Source organism: Pygocentrus nattereri, chromosome 7 (assembly GCF_015220715.1).
Source record: "Pygocentrus nattereri isolate fPygNat1 chromosome 7, fPygNat1.pri, whole genome shotgun sequence".
In the NCBI taxonomy this organism is placed as follows: domain Eukaryota; kingdom Metazoa; phylum Chordata; class Actinopteri; order Characiformes; family Serrasalmidae; genus Pygocentrus; species Pygocentrus nattereri.
Window position 1 is genome coordinate 9,505,701 of NC_051217.1, and position 27,074 is coordinate 9,532,774.

The 27,074-nt window shown below is 40.2% G+C and overlaps 1 protein-coding gene and 1 long non-coding RNA gene across 2 annotated transcripts in view; one reads left to right on the forward strand and one right to left on the reverse strand.

The window, feature by feature from the left end:
• LOC108442927 overlaps positions 1-27,074 on the forward strand; it is a 212,316-nt gene that overhangs the window by 157,729 nt on the left and 27,513 nt on the right. The gene's annotated exons all lie outside the window — the stretch shown is intronic.
• Positions 18,250-23,030, reverse strand: lrrc4.2 (leucine rich repeat containing 4.2). Its single transcript, XM_017723160.2, has 2 exons — positions 21,555-23,030; positions 18,250-21,423 (listed from the first exon to the last, which is right to left on the reverse strand). Exon 2 carries the CDS (start codon positions 21,300-21,302, stop codon positions 19,359-19,361), a length of 1,944 nt encoding a protein of 647 aa, XP_017578649.1. The 5' UTR covers positions 21,303-21,423; positions 21,555-23,030; the 3' UTR covers positions 18,250-19,358.

Sequence of the window (27,074 nt, forward strand, 5' to 3'; positions counted from 1 at the left end):
ATCGAGAACGCCACTGAATCTCAAATCTGAACATTGCGATGTGTTTTCATACGTATAGAGCCAGCAGATTTTGTTTACATCTATTAAGATGATCGTTATCTAATGGAAGTTTAGCAGCTGGGGGTTAATAGCTCCTGGAGACGCGACTATGTATCCAGGGCCTATCTCAGCCATCCAAGGAATTAATATATGCAATTCATTATCTTATTTGCATCCTTTCTTAAAGGCTGTGCATAACAAGATGCCGTTGCTCAGTTTCTTTTCTAGCTAGGTGTCATGTGGGCAGCGTTGCATTTCTCTGCCTAGTGTTTGCTCTGCAGTTTTTGTTGTAGATCACAATCCCCTAAACAACCTGGGAGGCTGGATCGATTGTTTGTGCCAGGGGCTATTCTGCAGGGCAAAGCTTAAAATGCCTGGTCACTTTAGTGTGGGAGCCAAGTGAAAGGACTCTTACAGCAGGATTGCGGAGTTGTGCTCGGCTTCAGCAAACGAGGCATTTTGATTTTTCAGGATGAAACGGGCTAAGATCACAGCCGTTTCAAGTTAAGAATGAAAAGACGTCAGAATCTCAGAGTTCAACTCTTTCTTTCCTCACTGTCTCATTTCTTAACTATATTTATACAGTGTATACAAGCCTCCGTTGCTTAGCAGCTGTAGTACGGTTGAGTTCATGGCAGAGTCAGGCCGTCTAGGGCCTAATTAACCCAGTCATAAAGGACAGCCCGTTTGCTGTGGTGAATGTCATTGAGGCCTTTACTGAAGTAGTCCCCAAGAGGATCAGGGCTAATTGCAAATACAACCTTAGCATCGGACACTGCCTTGAGGAGACATCTCAGTAGCACTGTATGCCTGCTAATGAACCTACACATGGAACTGTGCTGCTGGAAAAAAAACTAGTTTAACAAGATATAAGACTAGATGGACAGAGTTCACCATCCGTATCACTTCAATAATGTGTTCTGCTCTGCAGTAATGAGTTCCAGAGTACAGTTGCTAATGGGTAACTACAGAATATGACCAAAATTATCCAGACACCTCTTCTAATTAGTGACTCCAGCTACTTTAAGGTGCAGCCATTGCTGACACTGACATTCAATTGCATGCACACAGCTTGTATAATCTCCACAGAGAACACTGGCAATAAAATGGGACTCTCTGGAGCAGCCATGCATGAGCTTAAGGGATATGAAGCCCCCCCCAGCATTGGGCTGTGAAGCAGTGGGATTGTGTTTTCTGGAGTGATGATGCATCATCCAGTATGTTTGAAATGAGCTGGAGTGGCGTTTGTTATGCAGAGTGTGAACAAAAGTAGTCTAGAAACTTTTGGATATAAAGGGTTGGATTCCCAGATAGGAATTAAGATGAGTTCTGTGTATTATGAAATAATATGAAATGGAAAAACAGGGCTTAATCCCTGTCTAGGAAACTGACCCATAGCATATCTCCAGTGTTAAAATAATATTCATAGGGTTGTGATGTACAGAATATGGAATATTAATATCTTTTTTATGTACAACTGCCACTTTTGCTGAGTCTGATGCCCCCAATTCATAAACACTTATAAAATGTAGATATTGGGACTATCTGGACAAGCATTATAGAGAATATACTGTTTAAAAAATGGCCAGATCAATAAATGAATTTTAGCTTTGCAGCTCCGTGGTGTCTAAGCATTCTGCTTTTCTTCAGTACAAAAAAAAAACATACATCACCAAAAATCTGTCTGAAAAAAGTCAGATGTAAACATTTGTCTGTAGCCAATATTTTCTGCCGATAATGTAATGAATCTGACATCACATGTCTTTATTTTAAATAGTTCTTGGCCTGGATAAGCAGTTCTAGGAAAAACTTTTACTTTGTATAGAACCCCATTACATTATGTGGAGGTTCTTAAACCGGTCTTCATGGACCCCCAAAACGTCGAGATATTTTTCTCCAACCAGAGTGGAAATGTGGACAGGCTGACGGCCACTACAGACCACGTTGAGAACTGCATTAAACCTCTCCACTTAAAAATGTTTTTTTAAGAACTTTAAGAAGTGCTTTAGGGAACCAAATATGGTTCTTCTATGGCAGTGGTTCTCAAACTTTTTTTTCTTGTACCACCTCAGACATGAAACTGTGTGCTCCTTTACCCCTCTCACTCCTTATACACACATGCATACATATATATCTATGATGCATATGGGAGATATTTTGACTTGTAAAAGTCTATCCTCCTTATATACTTTATATTTTTATGAAATGATTTATGATTTGTTTTTATCATTTGATTTCTAACCGTAAAGGCACAGCATCGACATCAGAGCATGTGTGATAATCATAAAGTAAATTGAGTACCAGTGTTCACTAATCCAAGGTACAGAGCACATATAATCACAATAGCTAACATCCTGGACTCAGAGTTTACGTGTAACAAAATGCTAACGGCTAAGCGCTGTTCCCAGCAGCTACAAACAAGTAACTCACTGCCATCGCAATGCAAACCACGTGTTTGAAAGTGGAACTGACTCAAGTAAACAGGCCTTAACGCTGTAAGCTGTTTGTGTAGCTCGTATCTTGGGAGGACCTGTGTTATTGTGTTACTGGCTGATTAAATGAAATCAAATGAAGATTATGTCAGAATTTTTTGATGTACCCCCAGAGTCATTCAGTGTACCCCTGGGTGTACGTGTACCGCAGTGTGGGAGCCACTGTTCTGTGGCATCACACCAAAGAATCCCTTTTGGCTCATTTATTTTCAAGAGTGTATGATGAGTTGAATAAGTTGTAGGAATAGTTTTGGACTGGGGTAACATGGAGTTTATGCTAATCAGCCTGCAGCATTTTAAGTCAAACTCAAAAAAAACAGGACCCGCCTCCAGAAATAATGTCTTCACCCTTTTTAGTCCTTTCCTCTTGGAGGTAGTTTTGCCCCGTCTTGAATTCTTGTATTGTTTTGCCATCTCTCTTTCTGCTCTCTCCCTCACCTCCTTCGCCTTTCTCGCTTTTGGATCATTTGAGGTGAGAAAAATAAATACTTGTCTAAGGAGGTCATGTTGATTCAATCATTTTATTTTATTTATTTATATTTTTTGCGTGGCGGTAAAGCTGAGTGCTGTGTGCCATTCGGCATTGTGCTGTGTGCCGGGTCTCTGAATGTATTACTATTGCGGGTATCCAAACGTGGGGATTAGCCTAAATGAGTTTGTCGGGTTCACTGTTTCAATCCTGTCAACTCAACAAAAGAAAAGGCACTTTTGGGATTTCAATATCCTTACTCTGCAATCCTGCCATATTTGCTGTTCGCAGTTCATATATATATATATATATATATATATATATATATATATATATATATATATATATATATATATATATATATGTGTGGGTGTGTGTGTGTGTGTGTGTGTGTGTGTCTTCACTGTGAGAGTATTAAGAGTCAGAGAAGAAGAGCATGATTTGAATATTGAGAGCTTTGAGGAAAAGGGAGTTGCAGGAGAATCTAACTTGCTCTTTTTTTTCTATTCTCTTTCTTTTACCATGCTTATGCAATTCTGTCTCTTCCACGTCTCCTCTGTCCTCATCTCTCCTCATTCCTCTCTCTATCTCTCTCTCTCTCTCTCTCTCTACCTCTCTCTCTCTCCTGTTCCCTCCCTCTCTCTCTTTTTCTCTGGCTCTCCCTCCCTCCCTTTCCCTCTCTCCCTCACTCCCTCCCTCCTGTTTCTTCTCTCTATTGCTCCCTCTCTCACTCTTTCTTGCTCCCTCCCTCCTGTTCCCTCTCTCTATTGCTCCCTCCCTCCCTCCTGTTCCCTCTCTCTCTTGATCTCTCTCCCTCCAAGTCCCTCCATTTTTCTCTTATTACCTCTCCATCTCCCTCTCTTTCTCCTTCTCTCTCCCTCCTTCCCTCTCCCTCCCGCACTCTCTCTCTTTCTCTTTCCCTCTCTCCTAATCTCTCTCTTGCTCTCTCGTTCTCTCTCACTCTCCCCGTGTCCTATTCGCTCTCTCGCTCTCTCATTCTCTCTCCCTCTCATTCTCTCTCCCTCTCCCCCTCCTATTCTCTCTCTCTCTCTTTCTCTCTCTCTCCCCCCTCCTCCCATCCTCTCACTCTCCCTCTCTTTCTCTTTTCCTCTCTCCTATTCTCTCTCTTGCTCTCTCGCTCCCTCTCGTTCTCTCCCTCTCTTCCTCTCTTCCTCTCCCCCCTCCTATTCTCTCTCTCGCTCTCTCTCTCTCTCTCTCTCTCTCTCTCTCTCTCTCTCTCTCTCTCTCTCTCTCTCTCTCTCTAGATTAATATATTGATCTGATGGCGTTCTTTGTGGCAGCGGGTGGTTCAGACTTTCTCACTGTATGCAGAACGGAACGCTCGTCTTTGTCTGTTGATCCGAACACTATAGAGAGGGCAGCCCTATATCAAGAAAACATTGCTTCTCTCACTCCTTCTCTCTTTCTCTCTCTCTTACATGCTCACACAAACACACACACAAACTCAGACACACAAATCGATATTCCATATGTGTGCCTATATAACAGTGATGTGAATTAGCTGTTTGATTTGCACTCTGTTTTGGGTGTCACCCACACTCTGCACGGTTTAAGTGCCACATTACTCTGCTCTATTTATGACCATCCTGCTTTGTTTTATTTCTCAACTTAATGCACAAATAATTTAGTATTGTTTCTTTTTATCACTTATGTGATTACAGACTCTGCAGTGATGTTTGAAGAAGCTGCTGTACAATCCGTGCCATTTCTCCCTGAGCTCTTCTTCTCAACTACATTCTTACATGCAAATGTTACAGTGGAGCAAATCAATATGCAAACTGGATCACTGAAAATACATTACGGTGGCCCAATTTACATTTTCCAAGCTTGTTGAAGAAATTGAAAGTAAAGTGTGGAAAACAGTTCATAAGACAGCCAACCAGAGAAGCTGTTCAGGCCTTTTGGTACTCTGATTGGATGAAGGCCTTCATTTGCGTGGAAAAATGGGGCATACACCAAAACATCCCCAACCGTTCAGAAAGCTAATTACATCAGAGTGGCATCAGCCTTTCAACTCTATTCTCATGATTCTCACATGTTACTTTTTTGTGGGAAAAGTAAAGTTATTCGTCTCTAATAGGAGCTTCGCTCTCTGGTGCATATGGAGTCTCCTGCAGAGCCGCACAGAGCTGCTTTGCATTTAAACAGAGCCGCTTCTATTTTTGTCAGCAGGTCTGAAAACTGAAAGTTTTAGAGTTTTCCCCTCAACATATTCCCAGCGTCTTTTATTCATGGTAATCAAAGTCATCATTTTTAGCTGGTTAGTCTGAAGATCTAACCAGCTAACATGCATACAAAATTCAATGCTGTGGCTCCTGAACAGAAATGATTAATAACTCCTTGAGATCTTGTACAAGAGGTCTATGTCCTACATTTCTCTTAGATTTGACTTTTTTCTGGGCTGTCATTTGTGTGGGTTTATGTACTAATAATAACAGTCATATCTTTTATCTCTTCTACCAGGCTGTTTTTGTGCCTTTAAGCCTGATATATGTAAATGACCTCTGTTCTGATTGACTGCCCTCTATTGCACCTCATTCAAAAGAGCAATCCGGGCTGAATTATTGCTTGTAACTTAACTTGAATGGGCTGAGCTATACTGCTGCAGGCTGAATAGACAGCCATATGTAAATGTGTTGATGTTTGTGATGGACTGGACAAGAAGAATGAATTGAAAACAAGAACTATGAATTCAAATGGAACTGTATTTGCATATTTGTGGACCAATCTACTGGGTATTGAATGATTTCAAACTTAAGCAGTGTTCACACACTACATGAAACACATTATTTATTTTGAAAAGCAAGGTGGAAATCAGTTTCCCATTATTCAGTCATTCAAATAAAACACATAGATGTGCTTTCTTTGAAAAATAAACCCTATGTATTCCTTCCATCCCTATGCTAGTGAGTGCTCTGCATTTCTCTGTAGTCTCTTAGGTTATAGCGTCCTTATTTTTTATGATTACCTCTTTAGTTCAGCTTAATGTATGTGGTAAAGCCTGCATGAAGGATTTCCTCACACATTAATCAGTTATGACTGCAGTATAAGCAAACACTGAACTGCTGGCCACACGCACACATGCAGGGTGGAATGTATTATTCATGCGTGTGGTCTCTGAAAGTCCCTGGTGGAGGGTGGGCAGCCAGCGAGTGGTTTCAGAAGACTGTGATTCTCTCTCTAAGTGGCAAAATTACAGCAGCTCTGTCTGTGTAGTCTTTCTCTTTATTCCTCCAGTTCTGCTCCTAAGCCTGCTGATTGACTCAGACCTGCTACTGTCAACAGCCAGAGACGAAGAGAGACAGAGTCAGGAATATCAAGAGAATGATAGAGAAAGTGATGAACAGACATGAGCTTGAGGAGAGGCAAACAGACAGGTCAGAAAGCATAAACTCATATTTCTCTCACAGTATTTATCGATTACCATTATATTATGATGTACTTGAAATAAATAATTATAAAATAATAAAATAAATTAACAAAATTACAAAAATAATGCAAATAATAATAACAATGATGACCATGTTTCTTTTTTTTATAATCAAGATTATTATTATCATAATCAAAGCATTAATTGAGATAGTAATAAGCTAAATGTATACAAAACGATCATTTCTGAGGTACTTTGTATTGGGAGGTGGTTGTCCCAGACCTCCTAAATCTGTCAGAATATTTTACATATTTAATATTGATTTTAAAAGAAATCTGTAAAGTGAATTTAAAATATTTATGCTGAGTTTAATGTTTACATAAAAATATATATATATATAGGTCAATAGGTGGAGCCTTATTTTACCCACACCCCTGCATTTTAGATCAAGAAGTGAGACTGCATCCCTGACCCTCATGGCCACAAAGTGAGCAGTTAGATCCCATTATTTTGAAGTAAATGTTTCCCAAAGTTTGAAAATCAGTGTAAAATTGTCATTACCGAAACAATTTTTTGGCTTATAATGAAAATATTAAGCTTTTCAGAGGCTTTTTGATTTATACATAAAATTATCTAAAATTCTCACTACCGAAACACTCACCAGTGAAACATTTGGTGCAGATAGTGACGAAACATTCAATCATTTATTTCAGAAAAATAAACATAATGAATGTATAGGGTCATTCCAAACAAAAGTATTTTAATCTAAAGTTCAAGTAGGGATATTTTCAACTCTGCACCAGTTCAGTAGAATGATTCATGTACACACACATATGGTTTCCAGGTAGTGAAAAAGGCCCCTTTAGTTATGATGTGTGTGTGTGTGATGAGAGAACTTGTGTTAGGGAAGAGCAGGGCTCAAGTAATGTTGAGTAAAATGTAACACAATTTTTTATGAAGTTATACAAGTTCAAGTAAAACCTGCCTTTCGTCATTTTTGTATATTCTCATACCAACATCCTCAATCAGCAGCTTAGCCCTCAACAACAGCTATGCTAAAGTCATTTAAATATAAAATCTGTTTTTCGACGCACAGCTTCCTTTTACTAGTCATGTTTATTTTGATGCATTTTAATGTAATTAGGTTGCAAAGCTCATTTGGCACAAACATCATTTTAACACATTTACTGTGTTTGCATTAATTTACCAGACTGTTCTAATGACTGTCAGCTTGCCCCTTAGAGCTGTGAGTTAAGCTGTAATTGTATCTCTATTCATATCAAATGTTCAAAACAAACTTCACATCTTCATTTGTAGCACACGTTAGGCCACTTTTATAAAAAATATTTTAAATGATTTAGCAGCAGAATATCAGGTTGTGTTTAGATTTTTTTCTATTCTTTGTTATTGGCCAGGGTAAATTTTGGTTTGTCCATCTGAATTTACATGACCAAATCGTAAGGCTAATTAGTAACTGTATGAAATAAATGTACTATGCATATAATTATTTATTTATTTTTGTAAAAGTTCCCCTCAAATTAACAGAAAATGTGTTTTATGATCATAAACATATTGCTGTATGCTTACATTTTACTGCTGAACGTCAAAAATCTTAGACGCCCTTTGTATTTTTTTATAAAAATGATTTTTAGATAGTAGATCACCGAAGAGACACCATCTGTTTATAGATTATAGCCTAGGAAACAGGTCAACTTCCAGTAGACTTCTTTTATTGGAGGGTTTAAAATGACATCACCCAACTATTTGACTATAAAGAAGACAGTTACAGCTCTCATATGACACCCACCTTTTGAATGTAGCTTCTGAAATATGAAAGTTATGAAGAATATGACGAAGTGTGTTTTAAAACCACCGGTGGTCTCAAGGAGTTGAAAAGGTTAAGCTTGGAAAGGGAAATGAAAACTATTTGTGTTTTGCTGTTTTTGGACTTTGGATCATTGTATCCACAATATTGTAAAATCCAACTGTGACTACTAGAGCTAGGCCTTTGGTTCAGGCAGTACATGCCAAAAGTCCTACCTGTAGGACAATACTGATTTCTACTAGCGCCTTTATCAGATTTCTTATGTTATTACATAAGATACATAAGCTAATACTGATATCAGCAATTGTTTTAGACATTCTGTATGTTTTATTGAAGCTTTGCTAACAAACATTAACATGTATTTTACTTTGTATGTAGCAGTTTTGCAGCGACTCTTTCAGTAAAGAGCCCTGACGTAGCGCTGCTGCTGCTGTTTTCCATTTTTAGCAACTGGCACCTTAAAGCCAGTCATCTAGGACTTCCAGAAGGTCTACAATGACCCTTTTTTGTCTCGGAAATAATAATCCCACCCATTGAAAATGAACATGAATGGTTGATTCCACTGTCAGTTCCAAATTTTTTCCTGGTAAATAATCTGATATGTTCGGCCTTCAGTTTAGCTCAGCTTCTGAACTCCTAAACAAAGTGAGAGCTCACCTGCTTGTGTCTACCTAGATACCACAAAGAAAAATCCTGACTAAGCAATTTTCTGTAAAGTATGTCAAGATTTGAACCTTTCATTTTCCTGTCTAAAATGACCAATGGAATGGCTCAACTGTCTAAGCATCATCCGGACATCATCGTCCATAGAACCCCCCGAAAAAAAAAGTGTTACAATGAAATAAGAGCAGTACTGCAATACCAGCACCAGTGTAACAATCAGGATTATTCTAGTCCCAGAAATCATTAGGTTATTCTCTGAAGACTTAGCATGCCCTGAGGGTTCTACACTGATGTTATGGGACAACAACATAGGGGTACTTACTGGTCTTATACCAGTAAAGCTCCTATTCCTAGTACAGACTGGAAAATATCACTGTTGTCAGAAGAAAACCTCACATCTCCAAAATAGTAACTTTACAGGAGAAGGAAAAAAACTACTTTACTTTCAGTGTAAGTCAATGGAACCAGATTTTTTTCCAAGTCATTTTGAATGGTTTCTTTTGGTCCATTCATCATGAAATTTACAAACAGTGTAAAGACCGACAGACGTTTTCAAATTATGACCAAAACTGAGAAACAACGAAAATGGAGATACAAGGTTTTCTTCCGACAGCAGCGATATACTGAAGTGTGAGAGTTGACTTAAAGTAAGAGACATGCATGATGGAGATAATCACTCCTTTAAAACATTATATCACCTTCCAGTTTTGCCAAGCTAATGGAGGACACTCATGAAACACTGTGTATGGAAATATATTCACTACCTGTTTGTACACTCCAGCAGATACTGCAGGTAATGACCTTGTTTCAGTTCAGAGCGAGTGTTTCCTTCTGATAAGGCTTAGCTTGCGTATAGTGCGTAATGAATATGTACGCTTCCACTCATTAGGGCTGGTGTTCAGACCATTCGGTAGCCATGTGACAAGTTTGTGTCGCCGGGGCCCGAATCACAATATCATTATTCTATAAATTGATGGTGAAGAAAACAATAATGGTGAGGCTAATTCAATACAGCTGCCCTTATTCTCTTCATTGTTAAAGGAGATACATGCAGGATGCTCACTAAAAGTTGATTGTAAGCAGTAAATCAGTCACTAACAAGCATTTCCCTCTGTAGCTCATGTTTGTTTGTATAATTTTTTTTCAAAATACCTGCCCAGCACTGCGGAGGAGTGAATGTAGGCTATATTGTTACAAATGCGCTGGCCAGACAGTAAGGCATGATAGAGTCAGCTTAAACATTCAGACAGCAGTTTTGCTTTTATTATCAACAACAGATACTGAAAGCAGCAGATCAATTTCTCATTTAGCCCTACATGGAGAACCTTTATAAAATCTGCAGTGCTGAGGATTACTCCATCATGTTTATTATTAAAGTGTTTTTTTATATAGAGCTGCCCATATAATCGCTAAACTGAGGACGTTGTGTTTTGTGCTACACTCCCAAAAATTAAGCTGACGAAAATGGTTCTTTGCGTGATGCCATTGAAGAACATTTCTGTTCCTTTCAATGCAGGGTTTTTTAAAGAACCATTTTGTAAAGGAGATATGAGTGTGAAGAACCTTTTAAAAGCTTAAAGAACCACTACATAATGTTGTGATTCTAGTAAGAAAATTTAAATTGATATAATTTATATTAATAAAGATTCTTTAAACCTTTAAAAGGTTTCTCACAACCCTTTTTCAAACATAGTTTTTTAAGGAATCTAAAGTGGTCCTTCTATGAGAGGTGTACTGAAAGTTTTTGTCTTGGGGGCCAACGTGCAATGTTTGTGGTGGTCCCGGAGCCAAAAGATGAACAGAAAAATATAAAAACAGTATAAAAAATATAAAAAAAGTAGGCAAGTTTCAAACTAAGTTTTTAAAAATGTACATTATAGCAGCACATCATATTTTATAGCTAAAATACTTTAATAAAATGCTATTTTGAAAGAAAATAAGATTTTCCTCTTGAATGAGATATCTATACACCCCTATTTAATGGACCACCTTGCCTTTAACAGCAATTGTTTAGGGACTGAAGACAGAAGTTAATCCAGTTTTGATTTTTTTTCCCTTCTTCCATTATAGAAGTCTTCAGCTGTGCACCTGCATGGGGCGTTAATTGTCATATTTTGCGCTTCATAATACACAACAATTTTTTAGAAAGAGACAGGTTCGATCTTCATGCAAGCCATTGTAACAGCCATGCTTTCTGATTATGCAGCCATCCTGATGTAACACACAAACGGTGGCTTGGCATTGTTGAAATAAGTATGACCACCCCTAAAAGCCATAGTCAAGAAAGCAGCATATGCTCCAAAATGTATGTATGTATGTATGTATGCATGTGTATATATAGCTATAGGTTTAGCATTAATCATGCTTACACAGATGTGCAAGTTAGCCACTAATACCCCCATACCATGACAGACCCTGGCTTTTAAACTTAATGCTGGTAACAATCAGGATGGTTGTTGTCTTCTTTGGCCCAGAGAAAATCCATTATTTCCTTAAACAGTTTGAAGGTTTCACTCATCAGACCACAAAACACGTTTCCACTGTCCATCAGTCTATTTCAGATGAGCTCGAGCACAGAGAAGCTGGCAGTGTTTCTTGACATTGTTGACATATGGCTTCTGCTGTGCATAGTCAAGTCTTAACTTGCATTTGTGGATGCAGCAACAAATGGTTTGTCAAAGTATTCCATGTGATGATGTCCATCACAGAAGCGTGCTGTTTTTAAATGCTGTGTGGATTGGAGGACATGGGCATACAGTTGTGGGTTTTGGCCTTGTCCTTCATACACACAAAGGTTTCTCTGGCTTCCCTGAACTGTTTTGACAGTAGGCAACGTAGAGGGTGAAATACCTAAATCCTTGCAGTTGTTTATTGAGGAACTTTGTTCTTAAATTGTTGGATTATTCACTGGCACACACTATTTGTTGATTTGATGATAGGGGTTCCTTTCTGGTGGACCAAATCAAGTGTCTTCAGAGGTCAGCTTTGGCCTGCACAAGACACTTTGGGCAGCCTTGTTCTGTAGCAACACTAAAGTAAACTGTTTTTGGGAGAGTGTATGACTTGCCTTCAGAATATTTCACCTTTATTCTTTAATGTGTTTTTGCCTGTAAATACACATTTTTAATGAATCCTTTTCCTGACATAACATAAAAGTGCATAATCGGTGTGTTAATTTAATCTGCACATTTTTTAAAATGAGATTACTGAGTGCATGAGAAATTTGCCAGTGTTGAGGTGTCGTTGTTCGTTTTTTGAGATAAACCACTGAAATGATGCTGTATTACTCTGCATTCTGTTACTTTCTATTGGGCAGCTAGGGGAAATCATGCCATTCCCAGTGTGCCAGTCATGCATTAAGGTTTAGATTAGCTTGACTGAAAGGCAGCCTCTTGTGTTTCCACAAGTTTTACAACCAGATTTGTCTTTTGTAGAACAGCAACAAGGTTTTAATTTACCTGTTAATTGATGGATAAATGAAACCTCCTGGTTCTTATCATGAAATAGATAGACTAGTCAATGCAACACACACACACTCACTTTAGCTCTCCTGCGTGCATTTGCCCTCTATTTCATCTGGCCTCCAAAAGAACAGTGTGTTAGAGCCTAGAATGGAATGGCATTGATCATGCCACACCTTCAGGCACAGAAGCTGCATTCATAATGTTCAAATGTACACTGAAGCTATTAAGCCCTTGAAAAATCCTACTTGTTTCATCTATATTCCATATAGTGATGTCAGGTAGAAATATTGTTTTCTTATGTCAACAGAAGAATTGCTTTTTTTTTCCCCCGCCTTGTCCTCCATGCCTCTACATTTAACTTTGCTTTGCATGAATGTGACTTCTTTTTAAAGGATAATGAGTGCAAAACGAATATACTATATTAAAAGCAAGCAAGCAAATAAACAAATAGAGCACACTGAATATTAAACATTCATTTTTCTCCAGAGTCCTGATTTTAGTCATATTGTGCACACGCACACGCAGACACACACTTGTGGACAGCTGCTGACATGTAAAATTAGGACATGCCCTATGGCTGCTCTCTTGCCTTACGCTTTATACCTGTTCTGTAATGACTCGGTAAAAAGCGTAAGGCTGCTATAACAGAATCATACTAAATTAAACATGTTTCATTTTCCTCTCCAATGAAATCTGAAAGACTTTTTTCATTCGTCTGTCTGTCAGAGCATATTGCTACATCCATCCACTACTGCTCGGCCTGTCCTCGGATGGAAATCGATTGGAGGAAATTCAGCCTGTCAGGTTGTCTTTAAAAATGTGCAAAGACGGTCCTTTTGCAGTTGCTGGTTTGCAATGAAAGCGGAACAACATTGTTACATTCTCTGACAAAATCTCTGATACGGAAATATGATTTGTCTCTCTCAGGGCCAGTAAGAAAAGATCACAGATGATATTTCCTGGTGGCTTGATCAGATTGGTGCATTTTATCTGCTCTGAGATACTAGTCCATCACACGCTGCAGAAATGTCAAAGCGGAATGAGGGTTAAATGGGTTTATAATAATACACAATAATGTACGATTCACATCAGTCATGCTGACTGTAAATTGCTTTTGCAGTCTGCACATGGCATTCTTAAGGTCCCAACACTTTACAAGAGTGACAATAAAGACATTATTAGCAATTTTTTGTATAATAAAAGTCCAGAAGGACGGAAAACGAGAGGAAGTTAGACTTGCTTCTCTCGCCTATCACTCAAGTCTGCCGGTAGGAAGACTCTTTAGGTCTTTGAGGCTCATTAAACCCATTAGCTATCAATACACACATGCTAATGCATCTTTTCATTGGTTATACCAAAATGTATTGTGAAAGATCTCAGGGGAATGCCTACCTTCTTTGCTGTAAACAATGCTTTGTGCAATTTATCTTCCTTACATTGATGGACGTCCCTATCCTAATACTTAATATTCAGCAACTACACAGAAAAGCAATTCAAAATAATTAGGTTATTATTAAGTTACAGTAGCGATTAGGATGGGCTATGTGACAGTATTTATCATTATCATTATTATTACATCACTATTAATGTCACTATCCATTTCTAAGCATATGATGAATGTCGACAGGACTTACAAAACACTTTCCAGCTACATGTTTGATTAAAAGTGAGGAATTAGTCTAATTTAATTGGATGAATAAAAGTGTTTGTAGTTATATTTTTGTTGGTATTTTATAAATGTGCCACTTTTGTGTGTGTGTGTGTGTGTGTGTGTGTGTAAGCCTGTTTTAATTTACCAAATTTCAGATACAAAGAATATTGTTATGTGGCTTTTTGTTTGTTTGTTTGTTTGTTTGTTTTTGCTTTTTTTTTGGTGGAAGTATTGAATTTTTTTGCCATATCACCCAACCTTGGTAGTGAGTAATAGAGGTTAATGAAGCATGAGATGTTCACGCTACCGTCATATTTCTCCATCAGTCATCTCAGTAATACCTCACCTCACAGAAAATAGGAAACCAAATGCTATACTGACCAAGATGGAGGTCAGAGCGCACCACTGGATAGAGAAAGGACCACCGTAGCCCAGCCCAGACACTTCATTAACTGATAAACATCTGGTGTGTGCTCCTCTCCACCCCATTCCATCTCCCTCCTCATCATTATCTATCAGACTGCAGAAAACCAACATATCAGTCAGCGGAAGAAGGGAAAAAGCAATCCTCAAATCTGTCAGGATAATTGTGCGAGTGATAAGTCTCCCATGGAGAACCCATCAAACAGCAGCCTCCTTCCCTAGCGAGCACGTCCTTAAAGTGAGCTCCTCGCTGCGGTAATGTTGACGTGGAAAGTCAATAATGTTAAGTCAATTAGCATCATAAAAAGGAAAGGGGGGAATAGGAGCGAAATGATAAGCCAAGGACCACAGCAGCACACAAGCACAGACTCTATGCCTATTAAATATCTGACAGAACTTTCAAATGGTGGCCCACTCATAGGCAAATTAGAGCCTGCGTTCATGTGATATTGAATTGTGGCTCAGTCTGACATGAGCCGTAAAGATTGGAAGATTACACATGCCGCCTGTGGATGAGTCCCCTTGAAGATAACAGTGGTATAGCCAGTGGGTGGACCGTTTGGGGAGTCAGGGTACACTCTTATAAGTAAAGATGCCAAAGAGCGCTCTGGATCGATGTCTAGGGAACCTGAACATCAAATTGATATTCAGGTTCCCTAAATAACTGTTCAATGTGTGGCTCTTTTAAAGTGATGTGTGACCTTTTTAAGACTTGAACTGCTCTCAGCATCATGTAAAGCTTCTAAAGGTTCTACCATATGTCCAGAACAAGAACTGTTTATGACCCTTTACTTTTAAGTGTGTAAAGTCACAAGTAGCTTAAATGGTAAAACTTACATAAAGAGCTCTACCAAACCCTAATGTTCTTTCATTTAAGGCTTACAAAGGCACATTTGACTCTTAAAATGAGGCTGAACTTGAAATGAACTTAATCTCGCACCATATTGCTAGTCTAGAGAGCATGTCAAATCAACCTATGCAGAATGATTCCTCCTGGCATTAAAGATTAAATTTACAAGGCTCATCAGCCACAAACACAACACTTGCACCATCAAGACATTTTCTTCTGAATAATGTAGAAGCACAGAGCTGGGTAATTATCCCAGTGTGTTACTGTGTGCGGTGTTACGGCGCTGTTCCCTCACTGGTGTGGGTGCTGTGGCCTGAGTGCCCCGGGAGGGCAGGAAATTGCTGCGTGTGTGTGCGTGAGTGTGCTAATGTCGGGTTACTGCAGTTCTGAGCTGAGAGACACTCTGCCCCTGATTACAGACTACACCCTCTACCCCTTTCGCCTCATGCTAAAAATGTACAACCTAATAGCACATTAGCGCCCATTCAAGCCTAAAACAGCCTTTGCTTTGCATGGTGTCGGAAGAAATGTGTTAATATTTTCAGTACACTGGGAGTCAATGAAGAGGACTTGTAAAAAGGATTGTGTCTGTAAAGATTCTGAGGCTTGTGCCTGTAAAGATTCTGTCTGAAATGCTGAGGAGTTAACTCAGTATGAGAATGTTAGGCCACTCACTCAAAAGAGGGTTTTCTGAGGGAAAAAAGGAACATATGTAATTCCATCCTGTAACTAATCTAGACTGAAAAGCACACATTGTGTGATGTCATGTTGTCTGTGTAGTTCTTCCTATGGGGTAGTTATATCACAATACAGGTATATATGGGGACAACGTCTTAAGTTTTGGTGCTGCATTGTGGCAAAATCTTCTGCAAACAACAGTACACTCCCTCTCAAACCCACCCCAGTGTCCTCTAGTCCATGTTTTTTAACATCTCTATCTGTAAGACAAGCAAAACAAGCTAGGTAGTGAAATGCTAACGTTAACTAACGAGGCTGTTTATCAATTACAAGAGGTTTATTTTTATGACATGTAATGTTTTCTCTGCACACGCAAGGTACCTCAACATGCTTATTAGGAGTTTTTGAGGGGAGTTTTCAACCATGCTGCCTTAGATTACATTGATGGGCTAATGATGAAGCTTGTTGTCCATCAGATAAATGTTAGTCAGTGCACCATCATGACCTATTATAAGCTCCATTTCACAAGGCATTGAATAGGTTTATACATTTCAAACAAATTTAGGTTGTTCCCACTATAATAAGTCTACATTCCCACTGAAATTTAGCCCAAATCTGTCCATAGAAATTCTCTTTATGAGATCACATCTGGATTCACCAGACTACTGGGGTAGTGGAGTTTTTTTTGACTAGTATGCTCATCATTAGTAAAATTTGCTCATGTTATTACCAGGCAGGTGTCTGGTCAAAGGGTTCAGTATTGGTATCAGTATCAGAAAAGAAAAAGTGTAACATTAAAACATTTTCTGTTTAAGAATATGCATTATATGTAAGTCAGTAAGTACAAGTAGCGAACGTGCACTTTTTGTCTTGTCTTTTACTGTCTTTTGTCTTTGCACTGTTGCTATTTATCTTTTATTACTGCACTGGAAAAGTAGCCCGATAGTGTTTCGTTGTACTGTACTACCCTGTATTGTATAATGACAATAAAGTTGAATTGAATTGAATTGAAGTATCAGTCTTAAAAATAAAGTTGTAAAATTGTTCTTGGCTTAGACATACAGTTTTAGTGACGTACCAATATTCACTGTACTGATCTAATTTACAAAAAAAATATTCTTTGTCCCTGAGCATCTCTCAGGCGATCCATTCTGAGAATGTAGGCCCCTTTAACTCGTTTATCTCTGCTGCAGAGTTATGGTGCAAGCTTGTACATATTGCTAAAATGAAACATTGGCATGTAGAATCAGGGTTTTCTTTTGATAAACTGTTTTCTATCACTATATAAAAGACATACAAAACTTCCTATATTGTTGGATGGACAATTTGGACTTGTCCGCTTGCTTAACATTCATTTGTTTAATAAGGGTAGTTAAAAAACACTGCTGATATTTGACTTATATTCTGATTCCTGTGTTTTCTTCGAATTTTCAGCTTTGTTAGATCACATTCTTTACATGTCAGATAAATGCAAAAATGGTGTTTAGAATTAATGTGATTAACACAGAAGAGCAGATTAAAAGGCAGAAACTGCCATGGTTTTATGTCAGGGTTAAAGAACCATCCATTGAAAGGTTCTTTAGGGAAGCAGGGTGGTTCATTTATGGCATCACTCCAAAGAGCCCATTTTGGCACCTTTATTTTGAAGAGTGTTTATAAGACTATGCTGTAAACACGAAATTGAGTCTGGAAATCACACAATGTAATTCACGTACATTCACTTTGGATATAACAACACTTGCACTCCATACCTAATTTGGCATGTGCTACAGGTTAAGTAGATCAACAATGGATGATATTAAAAGCCGCACTTAACCTTCTTAGTCATCTGCTTGAAATGCAGCTGTGTCACCTGAGCTCTGAATGGGGAAACTCGTAATGTCATTATGGCTGGGTAAAGAGATCTTATCAAATGCCTGCCTAACACACTGTATTTACTGTGCCAGAAAAGCAGACTCCATTTTTTTCTTTAGATATGTTGGTGCCATGTTTCTGTTGTCATTAACTTGTTTCCATATTTCAGTAGTATGCATTTTTTGCAGCCACTACTGGGTCCATATGCCATTGCAGATACGTTAAAGATTAGAATCTCCCCAGCAAGCAGTTTATCACCAAATAAGATTCAGCAAAATGGGCTGTGAAATTTTTGCGCACTGGAGCTGCAGACACAAACATGGTACATTCTGAAATGACATTTGACAGAGGAGCGTAATCTCTGCTGCTTCCATGCAATTTTTGCAAACTTTTTGCAAACAACTGGACACACGCTCTGCAGTATGTAGAAAAAAAGGCGAGAGGAAAGAGTTATGTTTAGAGAAATACAAACCAAATGTTTTATTGTTGTAACCTTTGTAGACTCCTCATAAAAATAGTGTTGCTCAAAATAAGGACAAAGGAATTCACTGTTTGAACGATCACCATAGAGGACAGCCCATAATGCACACATTCATTTGTATCTCCTTCTCAACAAAAATAAAATAGTAAGCAGTCATGTTAATTTTAACTTGCAGTAAACCTTCGTATCATGGCAACTATCTCTGCATTGTTGCAAATGAACATCCTGTTCAGCCCTTACACTACTAATCTGAGGCAACTGTTGTAACGTGTTTATTCTATTTTAGCCCTAAAAGCCACTCAAGCCTTAAGAAAGCATTTTGGGGTTTTTAAAAGTATAGAGAAAGCAACCAATAACAGAGAAGGCAATGGCCAGAACTAAATTTAAAGCCGAAAAGGATATTAAAGGAAAATAAATAGAAACCCAATTGCCTTACTTCTTCTCACTGCAAGGTCTGGCAGTTTGGCAAATATTGAGTTAACCACTTGCTGCAAAATAGTACATTAGACCAAAACCATTTGCCTGATAGCTACCAAAAAGCAGACTCAGGAGAAGCTCCTTTTTGCAGCATTAATATAGACTATATTTTGCAGTGTTTTGTTCTGATATCTCTTTAAACCCAAACTCTTTTATTGCATGTATAACATTTGGCACATTACAAATTCTTGTTGCTTTTACAAGATAAACCTGTAAAGATTGTTCTGGGGACACTTATGTAGAAAGTTTACCGGATCCTGTCTAGCATTGTCTAAAAACCACAGAGTGCCCTTTTCAAACAAGTCTGTCCTCATTTGCAGCGTCACGTCAGCATCTTCACATATCTCCATCTTAAATAGAAGTTACAAGTTAGAAAATAGTTTAAATTCATTTTCATTTTTATATAATCTGCTTCTCTTACCATCCCATAGTGGATTAATTTATATATTTATATTCATATACTTATATATAAGCATGTACAAGAAAAACAGTCTCATTTTTGCACTGGGTACAAAAGTAATCGCTGTCTTTTCTTTGTGCATTCTATTGCATGTTTTCATGAGGAACAGGAAAAGGGAGAGAGGAGAAGGAGAAGGGAACATTAGATCTGGGTTTCCTGTACCTTCTCCTTGGTGTGGGTTTTAATCAAGTAGGGCTCAGGGATGGTGCTGATGGTGGTGGGCCGAGGGCGGTGGAGAGAGTTGCCAATGTTGTTCTCTGTCCAGGGAGCAGAGTGTGCTGGTTTGTAGGTGCTGTAGCTGGGTTTGTAGGTGCTGTTACGATCTCTCAGGCTTGGCAGCACCATCCCGCCCTCTCCTGGTATACTTGTCCCCGAGGTGGTAGGAGGAACATCCTCCTCCATCTGAATGATCTCTATAGTCCTGGCAGCTGCCACCGTGCTCCTCTGCTGGTGCCGCTTGCGCAGCTTGTAGAACGCAATCAGCATAACTGCAGCAAGCAGTGTGACGGCAACAAAGCAGCCAATGATAATTTTTGTAGTCTTCATCACCTCATCTAAACTGGCAGGTGGGCGTACTGTTCCTCGGACTGTTGGCACGCTGACCTGTCGGGGAGTCTGCAGCAGCACAGTTGGTGTTGAGATAAACACAGGCTGGAAGACGGAGGGCGAGGCCGTGACCGTCTTCGGTTTTATCACCTCCTCGGACGTGGGTTCCACCACCTCCACAGTCACTGTGGTGAAGTAGCTCAAGTGCTCAGAGGTGTTGAGCTCAGCTGCGCTCACATTCAGGTAGGCCGACGCATTGGAGTTTCCGGCCATATTTGTCACCATACAGGTGTACACACCTGTGTCAGATGGCAGCACGTTGGAGAAATTTAGAGTTCCGTCATTGAGCACGTATATCCGGGGATGATTGGAGCCGTGGGTCAGAACTGTTCCATTGGGCAGAATCCATCTGACAGAAGACATGGGGGCTGTACGACACTTGAGCTCAGCTACTCGCTCTGCAGAGATGTTAAGGTCCCGTGGAGCATCCAGGATGAAGGGAGCAGAGCATTGGAAGGTAGTCTGGTCCACTTCCACTAGGTATCGCCCGCGTAAGTGTGCAGGGGTGTGGCAGCGACCACAGCACGTGGAGTTGGTAGGGATGTACTCTCTCAACCACCAGGCTAGCCACACAACGTCACAGTCACACCGCCATGGGTTATGGTGCAAGTGCAGCTCTACTAGGTAACTCAAGGGCGCAAAAAGGTCATGGGGCAAAGAGCTAAGGTTATTATGTGCCAGGTTGAGCTCAACCAAGGCTGTGACATCATCAAAAGCATTTCGCTCCATGGTGGTGATCCTGGAGTTCATAATCCAGAGCTTTTTGAGAGATTTTAGGCCCCTGAAGGATCCAGGTTTGATCTCCGGAAAGTAGTTCTCTGACATCTCAAGCTCCTCTAGACCCACCAATGGAGAGAGAATAGGCATCTCCCGCAGATTACACATTCCAAGGTTTAGGTATTTCAAGTTGTATAATCCCTCAAAAGCACCCTCAGAAATATACTCCAGTTTCTTCAGCTCTCCCAAATCCAGACGCATGAGCGAGGGGACTCGGTTGAATGCATAAGATGGTATGCTTTCAATAGGGTTGTTCCTGAGCCATAACTCCCGCAGTTTAGACAAGTACTCAAAAGCACCGCTTGGGATTACGGTCAACCGGTTGTCAAACAGCTCCAGGGTATTGAGATTGGTGAGACCGTTGAAGGCCCCCACCTCAATCTGCCGGATGGAGTTCCTGCCAAGCTGCAGCACCTCCAGGTGGTGGAGGTGCCGAAAGGTGTCAGCCTGGATTATCTCTATGCTGTTCTCCATGAGGTTGAGGTGCCGCGTGTTGGTGGGGATGCCAGGGGGCACACGAACCAGGCCACGCCTGGTACACACCACCTTGCTGAACTGGTTACTGCAGGAGCAGACGGCTGGGCAGTTCTGCGGTCCGGTGGGGGCGGCGCACACACTCCACGCTCGCACCATGAGGTAGACTGCACAGAGCAGGGCTGCGTTCCAGGCACGGTGCACAGTTACCTGCCACAAGAGACTCATGATGTGGCGCGTTCATAATTCAACATCGTGTGGGGATTCGGCTCGGGAACGGAGAACAGTGGCCCTACCCTGGTTTGAGCAAGACACTGCTTCTGTTTTCCATCGACAGTGCAGGATGGTGCTGTGTTAAACACAGAGAAGAGACAGGCAGAGTGAGGGATAGAGGGAAGGGGAGAGAAGAGCGCAAATGATTCCAAAAGAAAGAAACAAGGATGTCAGTCAAAGAAAGAAGTATAAATCCAAAACACTTACCTCATTAGTACGGAATTTGCTGGGATTCTCCTTTGATTATCCCTTTTTCAATTTGCGCAAGCCTGGTCGGCTTCAACAAGACCTCTGCAACATTTTGATAGATTTCTTGTTAGAAAAGTAAAGTGGACTGTGAACTGCTTTGACAAAATGGCTCCTTTGAATTCCAGAGAGAAGCAGCATTTAGAGAAACTGGTGTAAGAGGTAAGGCCCAGTGAGCTAAGCAGGTGCATGGATCCAGTCAGATTGGAAGAGATCTCCTCTCAGCTCCCCCACTGATTGTCCTTGGAAGCCGACGCTGAATACCACTGAACATTGTTCACAAGACTCCATAGCCAAACTGCAAGCACATTAAAAAAACGTAGCGAGGAAAAAGAAGGGAAAAATTTGTAGAGTGGGGAATGAAATCCCAAGTCCTTCCAGTTTTTCTTCCTTTGTGTTAAAGACTCACTCGCTTCTCAGTTTTGCCATTGCACACCCCCCTCCTCGACACTTGTCCAGTTGATTAGCCGTGCACTGATGAATACAAAAAAGGCTAACAGATGCACATTGCGGTCATTCGGTCTTGCTTTTTTAACTCGCCTTGCTCTCCTGCCCGTCACCGTAGCAGCAGCAGACTGCCGCGTGCACAGTTAGCAATAATCCGTCAATTTCTCCGGAGGGGGGCTCGGGGGTAGTGGTGCGGGAGCAGGAAGGGGGAGGAAGGGGGCAGCAGCAGCGCAGCAGTGAAGCTCTCTAGCGATCGCTTTCTCTCTCTCTCTCTCTCTCTCTCTGTCTCTCTCTCTCTCTCTCTTTCTCTCCCTCTTTCTCTCCCTCTTTCTCTCTTTCTCTCCCTCTCCCTTTCTCTCCCTCTCCCTCTTGCTCTTGCTCTCCCTCTTTCTCTCTTTATCTCTCTCTCGCTCTCTCTCTCTCTCTCTCTCTCTTTTTAGTATTAGAAAAGGAGGAATTGATCCTGCTGTATGACGTACTGTTGATTTCGGAGAGCTGTCTTGAAGAGGGGTCCGTAGTTTGTCCCCCGGTGCAGATCTTGCGGTATTCCTTTATTCCTGCATCTTGAGGTAGTAAGTTGTGGCAGTTCTTCTGCTTCTGATTATAAGCTTGTGGGCTGGCTGGGGGTCTGCGGTGGAAGCTGGACAGGCAAGCAAGCAAGCGGACAGGCAAGAGGAGAGAGAGGGAGCGAGGGAGAGATGCATACACACATGCACCCAGAGGTGAATCCTGTCCACAGCAACGGCAGCAGCGGTGGTGGCGGCGCCAGTGGCGAGTCCTTACCCCCCTCCCTGGTGCTCAGGCTTCTCTCTCTCTTTTTCTCTTTATGTGACGGGGTTGCAGGCACCCGAGCCGCTCCGCTCTATCTCCTCCTTTTGTCCTTCAGTGAAAACGTGAATGTACTGCTGACGCATCCCGCTCAGAGCAGTGCATTGGTTTGATGCAGTGTTCCTGTGTATTAACACATCCACCCCCTCCACTCTTTCTTCTGCACTCTGGCTCTCTCTCTCTCTCTCTCTCTCTCTCTCTCTCTCACCCCCTCTCTCTTGTGCGCACACTCTCCAACTCTTCCTTTCTTACTGTTTGTGCTGCTTGTGCTTTCATCGTCTTTAACCATTTTTTACTGTTGTTCTTTCTCCATCTACTTCACCTGCATATTTTCTTTTCAGTCTCTATCTCTTTCTCTCCATTTCTTTCTCTCTCTCTCTCTCTCTCTCTCTCTCCCTCTCTCTCCCTCTCTCACATGCACCCACTATCTTCTTTTGTAGTAAGCTCCAGTGGCACTATAATAAAACAACAGTCCTTCTCTACCTCCCTGCAAAGAGGGATGTAACTCCAAGCAATTTACCCCCACCACCCTATTCTGGGCAATGGTCACTAGAAATCCTTTTGGGGACCATTTCCAAACCATTATATTTAACAAGGAAATGTAATGTGTAAGGACTGGTGACAAAGATATTGTCTTGCTGTAACATACACTATACATTAAGAATGTATTAAATAGCGTGCTTTTTGGTGGAGCATAACAAAAAATCACATTTATTTCTGTCTCTCACACACACTCTCACACGCACGCACGCACACGCACGCACGCACACACACACACTTACACACACTTTTCCTGATCTCTGGGAAGACACAGAGTGCACGGTAAAATTGCTAGTGTGACATCATGGCTGCTGACTGTGCTGATGTCTGTCAGTTGGCCAATCTTAAAGAATACTCATGACTTAGTGAAAAGCATAGAAAGCTAACAGATGATGGTGGTTGAGAAGGACATAAATAAACCTTACGACATCATAAGCCTGGGAATTCAAAGGGGTAATGTAGATTTAGAACTGAGTGTGAGCAATCATTTTCCCAAAAACATCCCCATATCATCACTGTCCAACGGAAAACATGCATCTCCATTGTTTTAGATTCTTATTTTTCTGCACCATTTGAGCTCAGTAGTTGTTCTTTGCATTGTGTGAACATTTGATATGATTGGACCAATAGAAATGCTCCAAAATTGCTTAGAATCAAATTTCTCTCAATTAACTTAGATTGAAAGTAAAGAAAGTTTTGCTCTGTCCTGTGAAGTTACTATTTTGGAAATAATTGTTTTTCTTTGGATAGACATGCTGGTAGAGTATGAGAAAAAATTACATTTTCTTCAGACTAAGAAACTGCAGAGAAATCTTCTAATTTTATTTCTAACTTAATATATTTTAATTTGTCATCCACACTGTATAAAGCTGACATATTGGTACCTTATGAAAGCTGCCCAAATTAATTCATTCACAGACCCGGAATTGGCTCCAGCATGTCTCTAGCTCACAATCCCAATATAGTTCCTCTGTATACCATGACGAAGGTTTCAGACAGGGGTAGACCGGCCTGCTGCCTCTTTGTCAGCTGTGGTGTGGGCAGCAGTGCATGGTGACATTACCCAGGGGAAACTCTGCACTCTCAGGGGTCCAAACACCTCAGGAGCCCAGCTGTGTCCAGCCATACCCACCGCTGCTCATGTCTCCATGCATGACCATGCTTCTGACAACACACTGTAACTACATGCCATTGCAGTCCCAACTTTGCATACTGTATCCTTAGGCCAGCTTTACATGCTGAGGTTGTAAGTTGTCTGAGACATGATGTCTGTGCACCTTGACAGTATTTTTCATGAATGTTTTCTGCGCTATGTATACCATTTATGATGTTGTTTATGTTTGCATCTTTCTGTTATTTTTCCAGCAGTCACTGTTACATTCTTTATAATGATAATGTCAGAGTGTGAGAAGAAAGCAATTACTGCACAGGTATGTAAATACCCTTAAAACTGGGTGTGACTACAGCAAGTATGGTTGTTGAAATCCAAAAGGTTTTACAGGAATTCCATATTGGGAATTCCACATCTTAACCTCAATTCCAACAACCATGACATGGGGAAAAAAGGATATCTGGCAAAAATAAGGAGTACAATATTAATTACATTTGACATTAGTAAGGAAATTTGGAGAGCTAATGATAGCTAAATTAACCTAGCTGGTTTACAGGGCAGGGTAAGCTGTACCTGATGATCTTCTCTGTCAACTATTCAGGTGGGTAGATGTTTTGGCACTGGCAATGCTTTTTGATTGTAAGTCAGTATTTTGTTACAAATTTCACTTTGTTTTCCACGTTGTGTAAAGGAAAATTCATCTGGACTATTGATGTATGTGTTGTGGACTGGCTGTCTAGACAGTGATAGCGGAATATATATGGCTGACTTTCGATTCTTGAATGCCTGTACTTGACGAACTTATTTTGGTTTCGACTCCCATCCCTAACAGAAGGATAACACAGCTAACGAGGTGCTCAAAGAGCTAGCATGTTAATGTTAGCATGCTGGCTAACTTTCTAATCACACTAGCTGGTTTACCAACAAATGAGCAGCATTATTTGGTAAGATTCACAAAGCACAAAGCTGATAAGATTCACAGATAGTTCTGCTTATATGGTGGTAACCAGTTAGTGTAACTAGCAAGCCAGCCAGCCAGCCAGCCAGCTAAAATGATGTGGCGTCTACTGTGGATCGCACTGCTGTGAGGCGCTTAGGGGTTGTGACCATGCAGAGTGACTCGGGGCAGGCACGCTCCCTGTTAAAAAAGATAATTATCATTGCTGTTATTGTGGAGGTTGTTGATGTTGTTGGAGTAATTGTGTCCGAGGAGGGTGGGCTTTGAAGTGTAATTAGTGGTTAGAAGTGTCTGCCCTCCTTGTATGTTGTGTCCTCCCTGTGTTTTGTGTTTGAATGGCAGGGAGGCATTTCTGGACTGGGTTTCTTGCTGGCTGTTGAAGTGCCCATTCAATAAATGAGCATTTACCCATACGCACGTTTCTTCTGCGCCGACACTACAATTCGATTTGATGGATTCGATTTGAATCTAGGCTAAGACCACTGGAGCTGAAGTTTTTTTTTTTTCTTCTTTTTTCTTTTTTCTGAGTCTTGGCTTAGAAAATCAGTTTTAAACATTCATTTAGGACATTCATATTGAATGATAGAATTTATTTAGGACTGACCAGCCAAAAAGGGGTGGGGGCATTATAAAATTTGTTTGCTATAAAAGTTGTTGGCTTTGGAGTTGGTGAGCTCTAAATCAGATCATTATTGTTGGTTGTTACAGGACACCCTCAGCTCATAGCTTCAGTTTTTGAAAATGACATCAGTAATCTGTGTTATTGCCACTATCAGAAGTGCAAAAGTACAGAAATCTAAGCTGCGCATTCTATTCATTCTAGTTACAAGAAATTTTAAACATATTGTTGTGCAAGCTTTTTGCATTACTTGTTTTATTTTGTTTGGGAGAGGATTTATTTTATCCCTGATGTTCAAAATTACTGGAAATATTTTTATGATGGTTTTAGTGAAATTGTTAAGACATGCACCCTTTAAAAATATAGTTAAAGGTCATGACAATGTGTGCCTTAATTTGGATGTAGATAGTCTTTTGCATGAGTGTGATGTGGCTTGGACAAAGGCAAGGCATACTGGTCATAAATCAGATTGGATGATTTTTAGACAATTACAAAATAAGTGCACAGCTGCAGTTAGAAATCAAAAGCTATTATCTTTCTGAAATTACAGCCAATTGTAATAATTCCCAGTGATTCTGGAAAAGCATAAACTCTGTATTTGGTATTGAATATGCTACAGAATTTCCACCCTGCATTATAAAAAAATTACAATAAAATTTCAGACAAAGGTTAATTCTTCCTTCAACATGCTTATTGTGGTTAGATCTTGACAGTGACTATTGTGGAAATTTGTCATTTGGTTTTGAACACATCTCTAGTTCTGAATTGCATAAAAATGTAATGTAGATCCATTGGGTCTCATTCACCAATATCTTCCCATGTTTTATCTTAAATTGTTTTTTTTAAGTCTACATCAGATTAATGTTGTGTTCTTAAACTGCAGAATTGTTCACACTTTTGAGCTAGTGTGTAGATTCTGTTCTTACCTAAGATCAAATCCTAAGAAAACATCAGTGAATGTCAGAATCTTTGTGGAAA